This window comes from Trichechus manatus, unplaced genomic scaffold, assembly GCF_000243295.1.
Source record: "Trichechus manatus latirostris isolate Lorelei unplaced genomic scaffold, TriManLat1.0 scaffold00046, whole genome shotgun sequence".
Taxonomy (NCBI): Eukaryota; Metazoa; Chordata; class Mammalia; order Sirenia; family Trichechidae; genus Trichechus; species Trichechus manatus.
The window spans coordinates 14,231,698-14,253,040 of NW_004443982.1; the positions used below are offsets into that span (position 1 = coordinate 14,231,698).

Genomic DNA, 21,343 nt, shown 5'->3' on the forward strand with positions numbered 1-21,343 from the left:
TGTTTCATGAGAAACTATTTGTTCTGTAAGCCTTCACCTGAAGTACAATAAAATAAAAATGAAAAAATTAAATTAAAAAAAAAAAGTTGTTAGAATTCTATTTTTTTAAACAGCTTTTTGAGTTTTAGTCGAAGAAATATCATTATGAAGTTTTGACTGCCATTTTGGTGGTGTTTGAATCTGTGAATTGTCAGCCATATTATTTCTCTTTAGTACCTAGAAATACAATACTAGTATTTGAAGCTGTTGAGTGGGTGACATCACCTAGAGTTGGAGGAGAGAAGAGGTCCCAGAGTTGAGCCCCAAGAAAATAGTGTTTGTTGATGTTACAAGAGTTGCCTTTGGTTTTTTGATGAGCTACCTGGAAGCCCGCCACTCCTTATGCAGGAACCATTGAATTGTTTGGACACTTATGAAAGAACCTTCAGTCTATTTAAAACTTCTTACAGGCAGAACTGAAAATTCTAGGTTAGCAGCAAGCTTCTGCTTTCCTAGCAAAGTACAGTTCTTTTTCTTCTTCTTTTTCTAAAAGCAAATGGCCGAGTGAAGTTTCGAGTTGAAGGAGAATTTGAAGCCACCTTGACTGTGATGGGAGATGACCCTGATGTTCCATGGCGTCTTCTCAAGCTAGAAATTCTGGTTGAGGATAAGGAAACAGGAGGTAAATCATAAATGCTGTCTTGATTTAAATGTTTTGTTATTTTTGTATTATTGAAACATTCCTGCAGAATAATAAATGTGCTTCGCAATTTATTAATCCTCTAATTTGAAACAAATTTTATGACTATCGTAACTACCTGTTGGCTGTAGAAGTTTGTGTTTCTCAAAGTATAATGTTTTCTAGTGTCCATAGATCACTTAAGTTATGTATTTATTTTAAATTCATTGTTAAGTATGCTTTTCCTTTGTTGGTGCTATGACATGATCTGTACATCTTTCTGATTAACCACCTTCTTTTCCCCTGCCAATGGAAGATGGGCGAGCTTTGGTTCATAGTATGCAAATCAACTTTATCCATCAGCTGGTGCAGTCTAGGCTCTTTGCTGATGAGAAACCTCTTCAGGACATGTACAACTGCCTACGTATCCTTCTAAAATTTGAGGCGTTTATTTGTGAGGATGTTGTGTCTTCCCCTCCCCTCCATATGGTTTCCATTTGCCCTCAATTCTGAACTGTAGCAGCCTACTTAAGAACCCCCCTCCCCTTTGGGTAGACGTAGGTTGGTGAACTGGCCGGTATGAACAATAATTATACATCTGTAATAAGCCAAGTTTAAAGTTTTCCTATTGACTTTGCAGGTAAAAGCAAAAAATGGTTAGTTAAAAATAGTACTGTTTGGCCTATCCGTAGTCTCCAAACTGTAATGAATTAAGGAGCATCCTGGACCATATGGTTTATTTGTATTAGTTCAAATTAAATATAAAAACTTTTTCTAAAATTATATCACAAATTATAACACTTTTTAGGAAAAGTCAGTAGAGAAATATGATTCCAGAAATTACCTTCATAGCCAAGTTTTTGTGACTAGAGCCTGTATTCAGTGAAGTTTGTGTATACTGGATTGACTGTTGGAGTAAAATATTAGATTTGCTTAACGAGATCCATCAGATTCATTCTGCTTATCACTTCAATTAGAAGTGTTACATTCCCAAACTCTAATGTTAATCCGAGAGCGGTGGGGAGACCTTGTGCAGGTGGAAAGGTATCATGCTGGAAAGTGCCTCTCCCTCTCAGTTTGGAAGTAAGTAAAATTGGTTCTGGTGGGTTCATGCTATGACTGTAAATACTCCATCTTTTTGTTTCTCTTTTTTTTCTTAGACATCTGTTTTAATATGTTGATGGCTGTGCATCTCTATTAATGCGATTTTGTGTAATAAGGTCCCATGGTATCACATAGACCACATAGGTCATCCATAATTGAGCCCTCTTTTAGAATGTGGCATGTTTTAAATACCTAGACATCTAGCTGTTTGTACTAAGACTTACCATTCTTAAAAAGTTTGAGTGATTAGTTTATTCTGAGCTCATAACCAGATTACTTGAAGACCATTAGATTAGATTGTTGAGTATCATTTTTTAAAACATGTTTGCTTATCACAGCTTTATATTTTGAAGAGTACCTTTTAAAACCTTTTATTTTTCAGTTCAAATAAGTGACGTTTTATGAATACGCTTAAAGACGTCACATTTTTAATACAGGCCTAAGTGTCATGGAGCCTTGGTGGTGCAGTGGTTAAGAGCTCAGCTGCTAACCAGAAGATCAGCAGTTTGAATTCACCAGGTGCTCCTTGGAAACCCTATGGGGCAGTTCTACTCTGTCCTGTAGGGTTGCTATGAGTCAGAATCGACTCAATGGTAACAGGTTTGGTTTGGTTTTGGTTTAAGTATCATTAGAAACATTCATTTTCTTGTATACCCATAAATAGCTACTCCTTGCATTGAGGAGCAGTCTTTATGCCTGTGTTATACCCTTTTACTTCTCTACTTTATAAATGTATGTTGAGCTAGACTTGTGCTATGTGTAACAAAATGCTTTTCTTTGGATTTTGGGGGAAACTGTATCAGGCTGTTTACAATTCTTAATACCCAGTTTGAACTTTGTTTGATGTTCCCTTTTTTTTTTAAATAAAAGGTGGGTAGATAGCACCTAGAAGACAGGTTTTTTTGTTTAGTTTTGGTTTTTGTGCACGTTTTATTTTTAAATTCTATGCTATTTTTTTTTAGTGGTTAGTTAAATTTTGTGTTGGATTACAGAATAGCTGTCTTCCCAGTATTCATTTATTCTCTCCACATACATTGAAGGCCTACCATGTTCTAGGTTCTGGCTAAGATACACAATAAAAACAAACAAAAAAACAGTTGCCACTGAATGGATTCCAACTCAGTGGCGACCTGACGTGTCAGAGTAGAACTGTGCTCCATAGGGTTTTCAGAGGCTGATTTTTTGGAAGTAGATCACCAGACCTTTCTTCCAAAGTGCCTCTGAGTGAACTTGAACCACCAGCTGTTTGATTTGCAGCTGAGCATTAACTGTTTGCACCAGCCAGGGACTCCAAGATGCACAATAGATCGTCTCTATTCTATTCCAAAAGTTAACAGGCTGTGTTGAAAAAAGTTCTTAACATTTCCTTTTTCTCTTTAAGTCAACAGGTTCTTGGGAGAAAAACAGGGACAGCATCTGTTCACAAAGTTACAATTAAAATTGATGAGAATGATGTCTCTAAGCCTTTACAGATTTTTCACGATCCTCCTTTGCCAGCTTCTGATTCCAAATTGGTAGAAAGAGCAATGAAGGTAAAAAATCTCAGCATATTTTCATATTGATTTGATTAAATGAATATAACTTAACATTTATACTTAAACTTTTAGCACAAATTCCTTATAATACCTAATTGTTCCTAAAATCCTCTGTGAAACTTGTTTTAAGTGACTGTTAATACTTCTGACTTCGTGGTTGTTTTTTTTTTTTAAACATCTGATACTGTAACATGTAATTTTTAAGATGTTCTTTTAAATTTTGTAACTTAGATCAGATACCATTTTTTTAAGGTCTAGCATTTGATCACTGTGACAACTGATTAGTATCTTGATCTATACTCGTCAGAATGCTGATTATAGGCTTCAAATTATCAGTACCATAGAAGTTAATTTTTAATTTTCTGTTTACTTTCTTTTACTGGTTAGCAAGCACTTAATCAGTGTGATTCTAATAGGAAATACCTTGAGTCAGATAAATCTCTTGGGCTTTTAAAGTTAAAATGTTTAAAATTGTGCCTATGATTCTATTCTTGTTGATGCAGATTGATCACTTATCAATAGAAAAACTCCTGATTGACAGCGTCCATGCAAGGGCTCATCAGAAGCTCCAGGAACTGAAGGCCATTCTTAGAGGCTTCAATGCCAATGAAAACTGTAGGTTTTTTTAAATTGACATTTCTGTCTTTTGTTTAAATTAGTATCCACTTTTATTTTATGAAAGGTTTTTCTTAATATGACGTTTTTCCTGGTACAGGTAGTCCCCGACTTATGTCTGTTCCCATGACTCCGTAGTAAGTCAGTTCTGATGTAAGTTGAATACCTTTTTTTTTTTTGGTTTTCGTTATTACTGCCTTTTATTATCAGTATCTTTATAAATCATAACATTGAACATCTTCAGATGAAGAGCTGAGAATGATAGCATCAGCAACACTGTATGTAGTACATATTATTAATGATAAAATGATAAAATGTACCCTCCCCCCAAAAAAGACAGTTGTAAGTACGGTTCCTTGTAACTTGAGTACGTCATAAGTCGGGGACTATCTGTATACTGGTTTTGTTTAAGAGGCTGGACATTTCTGCATTCTAACTTGTAATCTACCAAGCTCTTTCTGATTTTTCCCTTATTCTTTTATCATTTAGCTTGTTTGTATATTGACTCTCCTTAAAACTTTTTTTCTTATTGAAATAGAAGCTATTTTAACATTTTAATGTGAATCTTATCTCTTTGTTTTTCCTCTAGGGTTAAAGCGGCTTTGCAAATATATATAATGTATTTATAAAATATGCTTCTTTGAGTGAAGCAGAATTCATCTTTTGTCTCTTTTTAAGTTTTTGAATTGGTAAACCTTAACATGGTTCAAAGTAAGAAATACGGATATATATACATAGTGAAAAATCTTCTTTCCACCCCCCATAACCACTTTTATTAGTTTTCTTATGTAACTTTCAGGATTTTGTTATGCAAAATAAGCAAATCTGAATATATACTTGTACCACTCTGCTTTTTTTATTAGATTTATATTATGAAACTTTTTAAAACATTATTTAAAATGGAATTACTGAGTCAGGAGACTAACTTATTTTTTATCCTTTTATTAACTAGTTTCGTGAGCTGGTTTTTCATTTTAGCTTTCTGCTTTTTAACCAAAAGAGTTAAGTATTTTTTGAATCAGCATATTTTATTATTTTTTATCTAATTTGAATTATGTAGTAAGTATATTTAAAGCTGGGTGGGAGGGATCAGTCATTTAGAATGTAAACACTTTCATTCTGGGAATATAGTTTCACAATATCGTAATGAGCATACTTACTATCCCCACCGCAGTTGTTTTTGACTTTGATTATCTTGTGCCTAAAGTGAACAGTCTTTATTGGGATGATGTAGGTGAAGTGCTGTATAAATATGCTAGTAGCAAAGGTACTGCCTTTCTTCATCACAGAGCCCAGCTCAAGTCATTATACTTAAGAAAGCCGCTTCTTAGGATGGACTAGTAGCCCTGGATTAAAACAGCTTTGATGTAATAAAAGCGCTGCTGAAGAAAAGGCAGAATGTCAGAAAAATAAATTGTTTTTACACACAGTGTTTATTCAAGGAAAGTGAAAGAATAAAGGTGAACAAAAAGGGTCTAAGACAAGCCAAGGTGTCAGCTTATACTTTAAAGACACTAGGGGGAAAGGCAGCTTAACATAACAAAAATGAAAATGTGGGCCTTAAAAAAATAAAGGAGTATACCAGAAATTTGGTGAATGTAGTGGTTAGGTCTATTTTTTGGTGCATGTCCGCCAGCCCCATAAGGGTTTAACATTAGATTCATCAGCTCTTAATAATTTAATTATGCAGTGGAAGTGTTTTCTCCCCTCCATTTTAATCCTTCAAGCAAGATGTAAAATACAGACCTAAAATTTATGATTGGAAAGTATAATTGAAACTCTCATTGGGGTTAGAAAGGGCGCACAACCTCCCCCTTTGTTCTTTTTTAAAAATCAGCTTTATTGATTTATTATTCACATATAATTCATCTATTCAGTGGTTTTTAATATACTCAAAGAGTTGTGCAGCCATTACTGTAACCTAATTTTGGAACATTTTAATTATCCCCAAAAGAAATCTTATACCCGTTAGCAGTCACTCCCCATTCTCTTCTTCCCCCAGCCCCTGGCAACCACTGAGCTACTTTCTGTCTCTATAGATTTGTCTGTTCTGGACATTTCATATAAATGGGATCATGTGTTATGTGATCCTTTGCATATTGTTTTTAATGGATTTTTTTGAGGTTATCCATGTTGTAGCATGTTTCAATACTTCATTTTCCTTTTTATTGCTGAGTAAAATTCCATTGTATGGCTAAAATACATTTCATTTATCCATTCATCAGTTTATGGACACTTTGGGTGTTTCCACTTTTTTGGCAATTATGAATAATGCTGCTATAAACATTTGCGTACAAATTTTTGTGTGGTTGTTTTCATTTCTCTTGGGTAGATACCAAGAGGTGGAATTGCTGGGTCACATGGGAGCTCTGTGTTTAACTTTTTGAGGAACTGCTAGAATGTTTTCTAAGGCTGCTGCACCACTTTATAACCCCACCAGCAGTATATGAAGATTCCAATTTCTGTACACCCCCTTCTGTATTTTATTTATAAGTGTCCCCAGTTTTGGATACCTTAAGACCTGTTGCCTTTAAATGCTTAGAGCCTTATATATGCCAGAATGGTTGTATTTTATTTTCTGTGGAGAAAAATGTGGACATTGGTGGTCATAAAATATGTTCATAGGTATACGTTAAAATATTTTCTATGTTTTGGACTATGTTTTCTATATTCTTCTCTAATGCCCTATCTTAAGAATATTCAATTTTGATAATTAGATTGAAATTATAGTGTTATCCCAATTACCAGAACTAATTTTACTCCATTGTTACACTTTAGAAATGGTTTTGCTTTAAAGAATACCTTTCTACCCCATTAAGAATTATAGTAGTATAGAAATGTTTTAAAATCCAGCAACCCTGCTTCAAGTCTGTAATCAAACCCATTGCCATCGAGTCAATTCTGACTCATAGCAATCCTATAGGACAGAGTGGAACTGCCCCATAGGGTTTCCAAGGAGTGACTGGTGGATTTGAACTGCCGACCTTTGGGTTAGCAGCTGAGCTCTTAACCACTGCACTACCAGGGCTCCAACTCTGTAAGCACTTTTTATTATATTTGAGCTAATTTGTCACACTCATCTGAATTATAAAATTTTGTAAAAGAAATTCCTATTTGTACCTTTCTGTTCTATTTTTTCAGGTGAGAGATCTTCTGGACCTGTATGTTAAACATTTATATGCAAATATGTATTAGATATGCTTGAAAGCAGTTTAATCTGATTAAATATGTCCCCTACATTGTTTTGCTCTGTTGATTTGTTTGATAAATATTTCTTTTTATAGGCAGTATGAAAGGTAACTTCATTTTAATTATTGGAAATTATAATAAGGTTTTAGTTGGTTTGATTCATAAAGCACTGCAGCTATGTACATTTGAGCTCTTTTTTTTATTGTAGTAAAAATATATATAACAACATTCGCCATCTCAACATTTTTTGCATGTACAATTCAGTAACATTAATTATGTTCATAATGTAATGCAACCACCACCACTTTCCATTTCCAACTTTTTCCATCACCCTTAACAGAAACTGAGTTTTCTCTAAGCATTGACTCCCCTTTTCCCCCTGCCTTCCACCCCTGGTAATCACTGATAAACTTTGGTCTCTAGACATTTGCCAAATTTTAGATATTTCATGCAGTGGGATCATCAATATTTGTCCTTTTGTGACTGACAGCACTTTGTTTTATAAAGCACCTTCACAAACTTGTCATTTCTTCCTCCTAATGGCCTGTTGTGTGGACAGGAAGATGTTATTGTATTGTTTGACAAAGTAGCGCAGAGAAGTCACACCTGATGAAAGTCTGTGCCTTCATTACCGCTCTCCTCCCTCCCTGCCTTTCTTCTGTGCCATAGCTTTAGAGGAACTTGGTAACCAGAAGAGCATATTCCTTTTACAACTCTTCAATCTGACCAGCACCTGGAGTGCTTTAAATGCTCTGCTCGTTTACTGGATTTTGTTATGCCAACCTGTGGGATTAAGGGAAAGGTTAATTGGGCCTGGTGAAAAGACTATGAAACTCTAGATCAAGTATATTGGCAGCTTTGGGGATATGTGTTTAGCAATTACCTGTGTCTTTATCTCATTTGTGACGTGAAAATGAGGTACACAAATGACTTGGGAAAAAAATGTTTTTTGTTTTTGTTTTTTCTATTTAATAAACAATGTTAAATCATTTTCAGGTTTTTTAAAAAAAAAAAACACATGGGCCCTAATTGCCAGAAAATTCCTCTTTTTCACAGAGAATGGCATTGAAAATCTTCAAACCATAGATGAAATTTATTTCATTTACCAAGCAACTGATTTTCTTCCACTATATCAAAAAGAAAATCCTTAAAAATTGACTTATTATGAACTACCAGGTGAAAGTAAAACTAATTCAGTTCAGACGGGTTATATTTGTTTCAAGTCAACTTGAAAATTACATTCTTTCTTTTGAGGTACTAATTTACATAATAGTACTATTCCAAATTTTGCAAAATCATGTTTTTCCTCTAACATTTAGGATTGTTCTGTAGTTACTTCATTTCTACTCACTGAGAAGTAATTTTTTTGGAAAATATTCAGATAGAAATATAATTTTTAATTCTTAACTGTTCAGCTTCCATAGAGACTGCACTTCCAGCTCTTGTTGTTCCCATCTTGGAGCCCTGCAGTAGTTCGGAGTGTCTACATATTTTTGTAGATTTGCATTCTGGAATGTTCCAGCTGATGCTTTATGGACTTGGTAAGCTACCAAAAAATATAGTCATTCGTATAAGAAAAAATTAACACAAGCAAAATAAAGTTTTTCTGCCATTAAGTATTAGAAGGAATGATAGTAGGCAGTATGGAAAGTAGGTGTAGAATGAATAAGTCTGGCTAATGTCTGTTCCATGGGGCTCTGTTTTAACTATACTGTTGGATTTTCATGTACCAGAAATTAAACTTCCCAATATGAAATGTATTCATGTTATTTCTTTTATGTTAAAATAATAATGTTGATGGCTAGTGTTTTGTAGATCTCTATCCAGTAGCTCAGTTTCTATTTTACCATGTGTAGTTGGGTGACATTGAAATTATACAAGGAGGTCTGATGTCATTCATGGCTGAAGAACATATTTATGACAATATAAACATCTAAGATAACTTGGTACAGAGTCCTGGAAGAAGGGAATTTTTTTTGGCTAATGAATGATTTCTACAATAGAGACAGAAAATCTCTAACAGATCTGTTGGCTTAAACACAGTAGAAATTAAAGTTTAATGTTTGACTTGTTATGCTACTAAATTCTGAAATGGTGACACACTAGGAACCTAGTGTTTTTGTATTGCTAATGGAATAGTGTTCTTCAATATATTAGCATATTTGCCATTTGAAATTAATATTAAGCTAGGCAGAGTGATTAAAATAAAAGGTGTTCTGGCTATATGACTGTAAAGATTGATTTTTCTGTAAGCTGCTCACGGAATCCGCATTTATGATAGCTAAATGACTAAAAAAATGACAGATTTATGAATTGTCTTTTAACTGTGTTTCCAGACCGCAAGGCAAATTGTTTGTTCTTTACAACTTTTTTTTAACTGTTTTCTTGATTATCAACATAGTATATATTCATAAATAAAAAACCAAAACATGTAAAAATGAGAGAAGCAGAAAATAGTCACCTATTGGTAATTATTATTTTAGATGTTTGCTCTTCTAATTTTTTTGTACTTTTTTTCCTATTGAAATCATTTTATATCTTGTTTTTTTGCTCAACATTCTATTATTAACATTTTCTAGTGTCATTAAAACCTCTAAGTGGCATATTTAGCTAGTAGACTGATCTTCATCTTACAGCTCTTGCTTATGCCAGAGACCATATGTGTTTACTAAATCAACATTTTATGGAGTTCTATAGTTTTATATATTTTAAGGTTCTGAGTCCAGTAATGCTATGAGTTTTTAAATGCTTATGATAATTTAAAAATATTAATTAGACTAAGAGTTTTGGGAATTAAAATATAGGCAGAGAATTAATTCATTTATCTGTCACTTGTTCTTCCTGCCAGTGTACATTGGTTATTAGTTCCGTTAACTATGATAATCTTGCTAAACATTAAAGGGGGAAAACAAATCAGGTTGATTTATATCTAGTGATGCATTTAGTTTAGCTTTTTTCTGATTCAAAAATAACACTTTCCTGCCTTAAAAAAAAGTCATTTTTTGGTCTTGAAATACCTAGATAAAGATTTTATGTCTCGTGTAAACAATTAATTAATGAAGTGCTTTGTTCCGTAGACCAGGCTACTCTAGATGACATGGAGAAGTCTGTGAATGATGATATGAAACAGATCATTCCTTGGATTCAGCAACTTAAGTAAGCTTATTTATTTAGCGCAAGACTAAAAATGGACATGTATTTTGACATGATATATTCTCCGTTATTATTCTGATCAGTCACTGTCCTTAAGATTCATAACATGAAATTTGAATGCCTTTGATACCTTGGAATGTACATTCTCTTGGAATTGGTCCAAGATGGCAGTTCCTGGTATCAGATTCTCCTCTAGAGCAAATATAGTTATGAAGACTATGTCACGCAACTGTCTTTCCTTGCCACATTTTCTCATGTAGAAGCACTTTATAAATCACTTACACAATGAATTTTACTGTATCAAATGCTCTATGCAGTAGTCTTATTTGTTCTTATCTGAGTAATCTTCATGGTATGAATCTACCAGATGACACTTTCAGAACAGTGGTTTCTGCTCTAATACTGTCATTCAGTTTGTCTGAAAATCCTTTGAATGCCTTAAACTGTTAAATACGATTAATTAATAATAATCAATAAAATTACAAGGAATAAAAATGAATTACAGAAATCAAAACCAAAACTGGCAAATGAAGAAGTGGGAGAGACTAAAAGACCCCCCCCACCAAAAAAAAAAAGACTTCAGTGAGATTTATTGCTTTTGTGATCATCTATTTGAGGAATTCAGTATAACCAAGTAATTTTTTCATTAAGAGGGCATGATTTTTAATGCCATTAGATAATGTTATATGAGCCTTTTTTTGAACAGCTGTTTATCTGTGTATGAAAAAGGGTAGTCATTATTCTGAGTAACAATTTCTAAAATTTTTAGTGTTTTAGTATTGTGCATTTTTGGGTGTGTGTTGGCTAAACATGCAAGGTTGAAATACTTAATGTGCTTAATAATTTACTTCTTGCATCTTAAGATTCTTTATCTGGTAGTTCCAGCTAGCAGAAATATAACCTGAAACCAGAAAGCTGAGGCAATGTGTGTCAGTACTTAAACTCACATAATTTATTTATAAAAAGATCCCCTGATTGTCACTTTATAGCAGTGCTTCACAAATGATCTGTGGTGAATGACTGGTTTATTGCTAAATCTATCATGGGACATTAATTTTTTGAAACAACTTTATTGAGGTATAACTTGCCATAAAGTTCACCTGTTTTAAGCCTTCAATTCAATGATTTGTATGTTACCACAATCCAGTTTTACAATATTTAGAACATTTCCATCACCCCAAAAAGATGCCCATTTACAGTTAATTCCCAGCTTCAGCCGTCTACTAAGCTACTTTCTGTTTCTATAGATTTGCCTTTTCTGGACATTTCATATAAACAGGATCATAAAATATGTGGTCTTTTTGCATCTGTCTTCTTTGACTCAGCATAATGGTTTTGAGTTTCATCTGTATTATAGCATGTATCGGTTCTTTGTTCCTTTTTATTGCTGAGTAGAATTCCATTGTATAGATGTACCACATTTTGTTTATTTATTCACCAGCTCATGGACATTTGGGTTGTTTTTTCACTTTTTGGTTGTTATGAATAGTGCTGTTATGAACATTTGTGTGGAAGTTTATGTGTGGATTTGCATTTTCAATTTTCCTGCTGGGTCATATACTAAATTTATGTTAAACTTTAAGACACCGCAAAACTTATTTTCCACAGCGGTTGTGCCATTTTACAATCCCATCAGCAATGTATAAGGGTTTCTGTTTCTCTGCATTCTTGCCAACACTTGTCCTTGATTAAAGCCATCCTAGTGGGTGTGAAAGGAGCCCTGGTGGCTCAATGGTTGAGCACTTGGCTGCTAACCCAAAAGTCAGTGGTTTGAACCCACCAGCAGCTTGGCAGGAGAAAAGACCTGGTGATCTACTCCCATAAAGATTGCAGCCTGGAAAACCCTGTAGAGCAGTGCTAGTCTGTCATGTCACGTAGGGTCGGTATGAGTCAAAAGTCAACTCGACAGCACACAACAACACAGTGGGTGTGAGGAGGGATCTAATTGTGGTTTTAATTTACATTGTCCTAATGAGTAATGATGTTGATCATCTTTTCATTTGATTAATTTTTGGTAGTATGCAATAAGAACAAATTCTAGAAAAAAATGAAAAAACGTACAATATATGTTTCGATTTGTTTTTATTATTGGAGTCAAAGGACATAAAATTACACCTTGATAAATATAATCAGAATAAACATAGGAAAAAATAAAATTAGAAAAACCATATATGCTTTTTATTGAAATTATGTATATAGGCAATTAATATAGAAAATCACTCTTACACTTATAAATTTTTTGTTCTACAAAATCATAACAAACGAAGCAAAAAGGAGTGAAATAGCAATTCCGCGTATGCTTTGAAAAGAATACTTTGTACGTCAATATTGAAAGATTTTAATGTGACAAATGAGCTCGCTTCTTGCTTGTTGTAACTTATCCAATCTATGTTGGATTGATATTGATGCTAATCACGGGAGATTTTATATATCTGTATCTTATCTATCCATATACACTATTTGATATAATGTGTATCTTAACTGTTTCTGTGTTTTTCTTTTAATAACATACATAGTACAGTACCAGTCTCACAATGATATGTTGATGTGAATGGAAATAGAGATTTTAAAGCCATTTGAGCAAGTTCAGGATATTCATTTTTAACTTTTATCCAGAATGAAGCAAGTGATGGTATATTTTCAGAATTCATCTTTATTCCTTCATCAGTAGCCGGTTCCATCAATTTATCCTATAAAGTTGTAGTTAAATTTGTCTTTCAATGAAAAAAAAAAATGGTTTCCAGATTTTGTACACTTTTGAGTAACAGTTAGCAAACTACTCTTTAAATGTCATATGTTATAACATGGTTTTACTACACATGACTACTACACAGCTTGCACAACAAGTGACTTACCACTTGAATGCTGAAGTACCTGGACTGTCTGTACCCTGTTATTCAGCAAGACAAGGGTACTGATCACGAGCTTGGATGTTATGGTATTGTTATATTTTTGTGAATAGTTTCTGAATTCATATTCTCATTTGCTGTAGTTATCTCATTGTGGATCAGTAAGAGTTTGTGAACCAGTCACTTTATCCCTAGTTTACATATTACATGGTTTCTTAGCCTCAAGGATAGTCAAATAAAGGGAATGAAAGGAGTACTGTCATGGATTGAATTGTGTCCCCCCAAAATATGTGTCAACTTGGCTAGGCCATGATTCCCAGTATTATGTGGTTGTCCACCATTTTGTCATCTGATGTAATTTTCATATGTATTGTAAATCCTACCTCTGTGATGTTAATAAGGCAGGATTAGAGGCAGTTGTGTTAATGAGGCAGGACTCAATCTACAAGATTAGGTTATATCTTGAGTCAGTCTCTTTCGAGATACAAAAGAGAAAAGCGAGCACAGAGATGGGGGACCTCATACCACCAAAAAATAAGAGCCAGGAGAATAGCGCATCCTTTGGACCCGGGGTCCCTGTGCTGAGAAGCTCCTTGACCAGGGGAAAATTGATGACAAAGACCTTTCCCCAGAGCCGACAAAGAGAGAGAAAGCCTTCCCCTGGAGCTGGCACCCTGAAGTCAGACTTCTAGCCTCCTAGACTGTGAGAGAATACATTTCTGTTTGTTAAAGCCATCTGCTTTTGGTATTTCTGTTATAGCAGTACTAGATAACTAAGACAAGTACCATAGTGAAAGCATCAGTGAAATCTGGTGGCTTAACTGAGTGGAGGGAGAGAAGTCATGTAATACTTACTGACACCTGCTAGATATACCATAGACACTTGACACATACACAGTATAAAACCTCAGAAAGTATAAAGTATGGGGACTATTTAGTATAGGGGCAGGCAGCTTTTTATATGTTACCACCAAGAACACTCTTGGTTAGCAGTAGAGTGTAACAAACACTCTTGGTTAGCAGTAGAGTGTAACACTTGATGTCAAACTCCACCCAGTATTCTCTAATAAACATGGCAAGGAGATTGTAATACATTTCCATAAAAATTAGAAACTGCACAGTTGTCAGGAGAATTAATATTTGTGAAATATACATCTCCATTGATACAGAAAATATGCTACTTTTACACTTACTTATTGTTCTATTTTGTTTTATAAATGCTTCAAGCATTTTATAAAGAATGTTGAGGTTAGTTTGTGCTGTCTTTAAACCATAGGAAATCTGCCGTTCCCTCCAGTAAACTGATACAATGTCTCAGCCTTATTATTAGTTAATTCTACCTTGTGACTAATCATAATCATTCACATTGCAGTTTAAATGTCCTAAATTAAAACAAAAACTAACAGTCCAATACAAAACTATGGAGAAATGATTCATCATTATGGTCATGTATCCTTTTACTATTGTTGTCGTTAGTTGCCATGGGGTCAGTTTCAACTCATGGTGACCCCATGTATGCAGAGTAGAACTGCTCCATAGGTTTTTCAAGGCTGTGGCCTTTTGGAAGCAGATCACCAGGCCTGTCTTCTCAGGCACCTCTGGGTGGGTTTGAACCTCCAGCCTTTTGACTAGTAGTCCAGTGCTTAACCATAGCACCACCCAGAGAACCTTTTACTAGGTCAGTTAAATTTTAATTAATTGGTCTTTTAATAGTCTTTGATAATCTATTTAAAAATGAGCAGCACATAGTTAATCCTAAAAGTCTGATTTTATGATGTGAATTATCTCTTTTAAATTAAGGTTTTGGCTTGGACAGCAGCGTTGCAAACAATCTATAAAACATCTGCCTACAATAAGCAGTGAAACATTGCAGCTTTCCAATTACTCAACCCATCCTATTGGCAACCTTTCTAAGAATAAGCTGTTTATTAAACTTACCCGTCTTCCACAATACTACATTGTAAGTATGCAAAGGGGTGATTTGGGCAATCAAGTTCAGTAATTCTGTTAGTGTCTTGAATGATTTATTGTTTAATTTCACTTACAGATGTCTTTTATTGAATATTTGACTCTTAATATAGTGATTTTCTACTCGGGTAGGGATGGAGGAGAGAGGAACATCATATCTCTAAGAAATTATGTAATTATCAGACAGGGTTGGGGGAATATAAGCTATGCCTCAATCTCTCACCCTAGGATCTCTCCTATAGTGTGGGCCTAGTGTCTGATTGGAATGAGGCATCGCCTCTGTATAGGAAGAAAAACATTTGAGAGCAACTACCATGAAGGTTTAGGGATATTTTGATGTCAGATAAACTTGTTTGGTTTTAGTTGAATACTAACTCACATAATACAGTCTTTTAAATATGGGCTGGCTGAAGTAGCTTTATTTTCTCCTCCTTGATTGATAGCAGATTCCATTTTATTGATTGCATATACTTTTTAGAGTGCAGTGTGATCCTTTCTTACTCTTTTTTATCTTCCTAGGTGTTTTCCAGTTAGTTTCTTTGAGATCTTTGAATTGGTTAAAATTGGCGAGAATTTGAAGTATGAACTCACTCTAATTCTATTTCTCTGCTTATAGAAATTTCCGTGTATACCAAGTAGATATTTTTGGCTAAGAATCTAAGATGTTTGAAAATTTTAATTCAGAATTGTTGGTTGAAGGTAATGGGAGTGAATATTCTAAGATTTTGAGCTATACTTTTTAAAGATACTATCTTAAAAAGGTACCCTGTGTAGCCTGACATATCTTAAGTTTGGTTACCAGTGTAGATTAATATGTCTATCATTGATGTGAATTTTAAAACACCAGCTATGGAGCTACATTTGGCATACAATAAAGTTCTCAGTGAGCTGCCTGGTCTACATGTGAAATGATAGGCAGAATGCGTGCATAATAACCAAACCTGTGAACACGCAAAGATCTCTTATATTCAGCCCTGCACAAATAAAATCGTTATAATTTATTTAGTATCAACAAAAGCCAGACTTTCGTTTCGATGGCGAGTGATTTATTATAAAGCAATAATTTGTTTCACATGGTTTAGACCAAAACTGAATGTGTGTTACTCCCCATCCTCTTGATTTATCACTTAGGAATGATACATTCATAGACGTGGAAATCACTACTGTCATGGACGTTCAGAAGTCGATCTCCCTTTAAAAGAAGATCAAATTGGGAGGACTTACACTAACAGATTTCAAGACTTACTATCAAGCTACAGTAGTTAAGACATTCTGGTATTGAAGTAAGGATAGATTTATAGATTAATGGACCAAAATAGAGTCCAGAAATAGATACATGCTTATATGGCCAATTGATTTTCAATAAAGGTATCAACATATTTAGTGAGGAAAAGGTGTCTTTAAAAAAAGAAGTTGATCTCCCTTTAAATGTCTTTCTGCCATTTTCCTTTTTTTTTTTTTTTTTTTTGGTCAGCTTTATTGAGATAATTTACATACAGTAAAAATTCAGCCATTTTAGTGTATGAATTTTGATGAATGCATACAGTTGTGTAACCTTCACCTCAATTAGGACACAGAACAGATCCACCATCCCCCCTCAAATTCCCTTATGCTTCCCCTCTGTAATCAAATCCTTTTCCCACCCTCGACTGGTGACCACTGACCTGTTTTCCGTCTCTGTAGTTTTGCCTTTTTCAGAATGTCATATAAATGGAATCATGCTGTATGTAGCCTTTAAACCTGGCTTCTTTTCACTCAACTTAATGCCTTTAAGATTCATGTTGTTGCATGTATAATAATTCTTTTTATTGCTGAATAGTATCCCATCATATGGATGTATCCCAGTTTGTTTAGCTATTCACCCATTGCAGGACATCTGGGTGGTTTCCAGGTTGGAGAAATTGTAAATTAAGTTATCATAAACATTTGCATACAGGTTTTTATATGAACATAAGTTTTCATTTCTTTTAGGTTAGTAACTAGGAGTGGGATTGTTAGGTCATATGGTAATGTTTAACTTTATAAGAAGCGTCCCAGCTGTTTTCCAAAGTGGCTGTACCATTTTGCATTCCCATCCACAATGAATAAGAGTTCTAGTTGCTTTGCATTCTTGTCAGCACTTGGTATTGTCAGGTTATTTACCTATTTATTTACTTAAATTTTAGCCATTCTAATAGTTGTATTGTGGTATCTTATGGTCTTAATTTGCATTGCTGTAATGACTAATAATGTTTTTATGTGCTTATTTGCCATCTGTATATCTTCTTTGGTAAAGTGTCCATTTTACTTTTTTTAAATAATATTTTATTGTGTTTTAGGTGAAAGTTTACAAGCAAATTAGGTTTCCATTTAACAATTTTTATGCAAATCGTTCCATGCCATTGGTTACAATTTTTACAATGTGTCAGCATTCTCTTTATTTCCATTGTTTGTTCTGTTTCCGTTGATCTAGCTTCCCCTTCCCCTCCTTGCCTTTTCATCTTTGCTTTGGGTAAATGTTAACTGTTTGATCTCATATAGTTACTTGTTTAAGGGAGCACATTACTCACTGGTGATACTGTTTATTTTATAAGCCAGTGTATTATTTGGCTGAAAGGTGACCTGCAAAAATAACTTCAGTAGGAGGGAGTGGAGGAGTGGGGAGGGAAAAACACTAGACAGTAGATAAGTGGTAACATTGGTGAAGAGTAAGATGGTACACAATGCTGGTGAAGTCAGCACAACTTGACCAAGGCAAAGTCATAGAAGCTTCATAGACACATCCAAACTCCCTGAGGGATTGAGTTACTGGACTGAGGTGTGAGGACAGTGGTCTCAAGGGACATCTAGCTCAGTTGGCATAGCATAGTTTATAAAGAAAATGTCCTACATCCTACTTGGGTGAGTAGAGTCAGATCTTAAAAGCTTGTGAGCCGCCATCTAAGATATGTTTACTGATCCCACCCCATCTGGAGCAAGGGAGAAAAGAGAAAACTAAAGACACAAGGGAAACATTAGTCCAAAGGATTAATGGACCACAACTACCAGAGCCTCCACCAGACTGAGCCCAGCACAACTAGATGGTGCCTGGCTACCACCACTGACTGCTCTGACAGGAATTACAATAGAGGGTCCTGGACAGAGCTGGAGAAAAATGTAGAACAAAATTCAAATTCACAAAAATAAAAAAAAAAGACTAACTGGTCTGACAGAGACTGGAGAAACTGCGAGAGTATAGCCCCCAGACACCTTTTAACTCAGTGCTGAAGTCACTCATGAGGTCACCCTTCAGCCAAAGATTAGACAGGCCTATAAAACAGTAACATAGTTCAACCATGTATATGAGACTAAATAGGCACACCAGCCCAGGGGCAAAGACAAGAAGGCAGGAGGGGACAGGAAAGCTGGATGAAGGGAAATGGGGAACCTGAGGTCAAGAAGGGGAGAGTGTTGACGTGTCACGGGGTTGGCAACCAATGTCACAAAATAATATGTGTATTAATTGTTTAATGAGAAACTAATTTGCTCTGTAAACTTTCACCTAAAGCATAGTTTAAAAAAATAGCTTCAAATCCAAGTTCAAAGGTTATCTTCAGGTGATAGTCTCAGGGGTTCCTTTAGTCCCTATTGATCCAATAGGTCTGACCGTTTTTAGGAATTTGAGTTTTCTTCTACGTTTTTCTCCCATTCTATGTGGGACCTTCTATTGTGTCCCTGTTCAGAATAGTCTGCCATTTTGCTTTTAACTCGCCAAATTCTCAGGTGCATCAGTGTGATGCTTAGGTATTGGCCAAATAATTTCCCTAAGAGTGTGTGTGGAGGTGGGGAGGAGGGAGAGGAAAGAGTGTATATTAGTTAAGAGCCTTTTCTAATCACATTTATTTCTGTCACTAAAGTATGTAGGAAACTCTTCTTAAATTTTGGCTAGACTTTGAAGATAGTAAGCTGGTATAGTTGGTAAGAACAAGGTCTCTGGAGCCAGACTTCTGGAATCAAAGCATGGATCCATCACTTGTTAGCCCTGTGACCTTGGGCAAGTAACTTAACTTTCTTGTGCGTCAGTTTCTTCATCAGTAAAATTAACAAAAATAATACCTACTTCACAGGGTTATTAGGATTAAATGTGTTAATATAGGTAAAGTACTGAGGACAATACTTGGCATATAGTAAGCCCTGTATTAATGCTAACTGTTGTTGATGTTGTTATTATCCTTATCCTCACAGGGATCATAGTTTTCAATGAAAAAATCAGGGTTTATTTTTGTATGTTTCCATGTATGAGAAATAGTTGTCATTCTAGAAAATCTATACCTGATAGACTTAGGCATAAACTTGTTTCAATTTATAAGCTAAAGTATGAATATCAAGAACACCTAATGCTAATAGTTCAAATGCCCCATTTGTTATAGGTTATGATTGCTTTAAAAAGCCCTGATGGTGCAGTGGTTAAGTGCTCAGCTGCTCCACAGGAGAAAAGACCTGGCGATCTGCTCTTGTAAAGATTACAGCCTAGGAAACCCTATGGGGCAGTTCTGCTCTGTCCTGTAAGGCTGCTGTGAGTTGTAATCGACTCAATGGCACACAACAACAACATGGTTGTTTTTACTTTTATCATTCTTTAGTTTAATCATGTCTTTAGTTTGATCCATTTTTTAAAAAAACCAACTATACTATATATTTACTAGGACTATTTCTTTTGACATCATGATTAATTTGTCCTCGTTTTTTTTTTTAAAAAAAAATCTACATTAGATTTATAATTCTGAGCCCTGCCTATATAAGAAGGAAAATATCCAACACTTATTTTTCTCTGAGTCTTATTTCTGATTTGGGCCTTTTTAGGTTGTGGAGATGTTGGAGGTTCCCAGTAAACCCACGCAGCTGGTGTACAAGTATTACTTCCTGTCTGTGAACAATACAGATCGTGACGACAGCCCTGTCACGGCACTCGTACTGGAGCAGTTCAAGGAAAATGTCCAGGACGTGGCTGTACGTACAAAAGCCGGGATACAGCCCAGAACTGGTGCCAAGCGCAAGGTATGCTCACGTATGGAAAGGAGCACAGAATTTTTGTGTATTAAATTCACTTTGTTGTCTTCTTTAACCAGAAGAGAACCTGTTAAACACACAATAGTCACTACTAAATTACCAGTGATTAGCTTAGTGTTTGCTCAGTATCCATTTTGTTGAATTAATATAACATTTGTTTTGGTTAATCCTGAGCATTGTTACAGTAGTTTAACTGCCTTAACTAATTGCATCACATGTGCTTTTTTACTCACTTGTGTTCTTTCTTTAAATTCTAGTTGTCTGGTGATCTATGTCCAGTAGAACCCAAGAAAACCAAACGATCAGGAGAAATGTGTGCCTTCAATAAAGTTCTAGCTCACTTTGTCGCTATGTGTGATACAAATATGCCGTTCGTAGGACTTCGGTTGGAGGTAATTTTTTTTGAACAATTTCGGGTACTCTACATGAAAGAGTAATTTTTAAAATGTATTGCTAAAGCTACATGAATTCCATTAAGAGAACCAGAATTGTTGTGATCCTATTTTGGAGGGTTGGGAGGTTGAATTTATAGCATCCATGGCATACATGTAAAATACCATTGTAACTTAAAATTATTTTGTGTGTATGGGTTAAGATTCTGGGTCTTCTGTTCTTTATGGGAATGGAAACTAAATTCTTCCTAGTTAAAAAATGAACTACTACTAAGAATTAACATCTTACTTGCATACCTCTGCATAGGAGCATTAGTTAAGCCTTTAGAGATGATTAGTTGTGCTTCCTATCTACTTGACTGTGTTCTTAGACTTTTTCATCATGTCATTGGGATTAGCTATATAAGCGTTACTTAGTTACTAGCTGTGTAGTGGGAAGGGAGGATACATGGTGCCCAGGAGCAATGTAATGCATTTATATCCTCTCCCTCTGCACTTTGTCTCTCTCCTTCACCCATAGGCTGGCGTTCACAAAAACTTCTATCTTTGTAGTGCCCATATAGACTAGCATCTGTATGTCCCCTCTGTCCCACTTCTCTGTACTTCTATACCTGTTGCGCACACGGGACATCTAAGAACATTCTGTAGTACCCTGCTGAACTCAGTCAAGCTCTTAAAAACTTACCTACTTTTTCCTCTCTCTGAAAATTTGAGCCATGTTAAAGACAAAAGCAAGTACATGTTCTGCTTACAATAATTTTTACTGAGATATGAATAATTAAATCTAGTCTTCCCAGAGATGTTTATATTTCTAATTGATAGAGTAGTAGCAGCATTTTTAAGCTCTCCCAC

General features: G+C 35.0%; 1 protein-coding gene across 1 annotated transcript in view; it reads left to right on the forward strand.

Annotated features, from left to right (window-relative positions):
- MED14 (mediator complex subunit 14) overlaps window positions 1–21,343 on the forward strand; it is an 83,128-nt gene that overhangs the window by 28,223 nt on the left and 33,562 nt on the right. Inside the window, exons 6-15 of the mRNA XM_004376929.2 lie at window positions 533–661; window positions 975–1,082; window positions 1,609–1,741; window positions 3,144–3,294; window positions 3,801–3,912; window positions 8,517–8,642; window positions 10,179–10,257; window positions 14,904–15,063; window positions 19,893–20,087; window positions 20,357–20,491. Coding sequence (XP_004376986.1) covers window positions 533–661; window positions 975–1,082; window positions 1,609–1,741; window positions 3,144–3,294; window positions 3,801–3,912; window positions 8,517–8,642; window positions 10,179–10,257; window positions 14,904–15,063; window positions 19,893–20,087; window positions 20,357–20,491 — 1,328 coding nt within the window. The remainder of the gene's footprint in view (window positions 1–532; window positions 662–974; window positions 1,083–1,608; window positions 1,742–3,143; window positions 3,295–3,800; window positions 3,913–8,516; window positions 8,643–10,178; window positions 10,258–14,903; window positions 15,064–19,892; window positions 20,088–20,356; window positions 20,492–21,343) is intronic.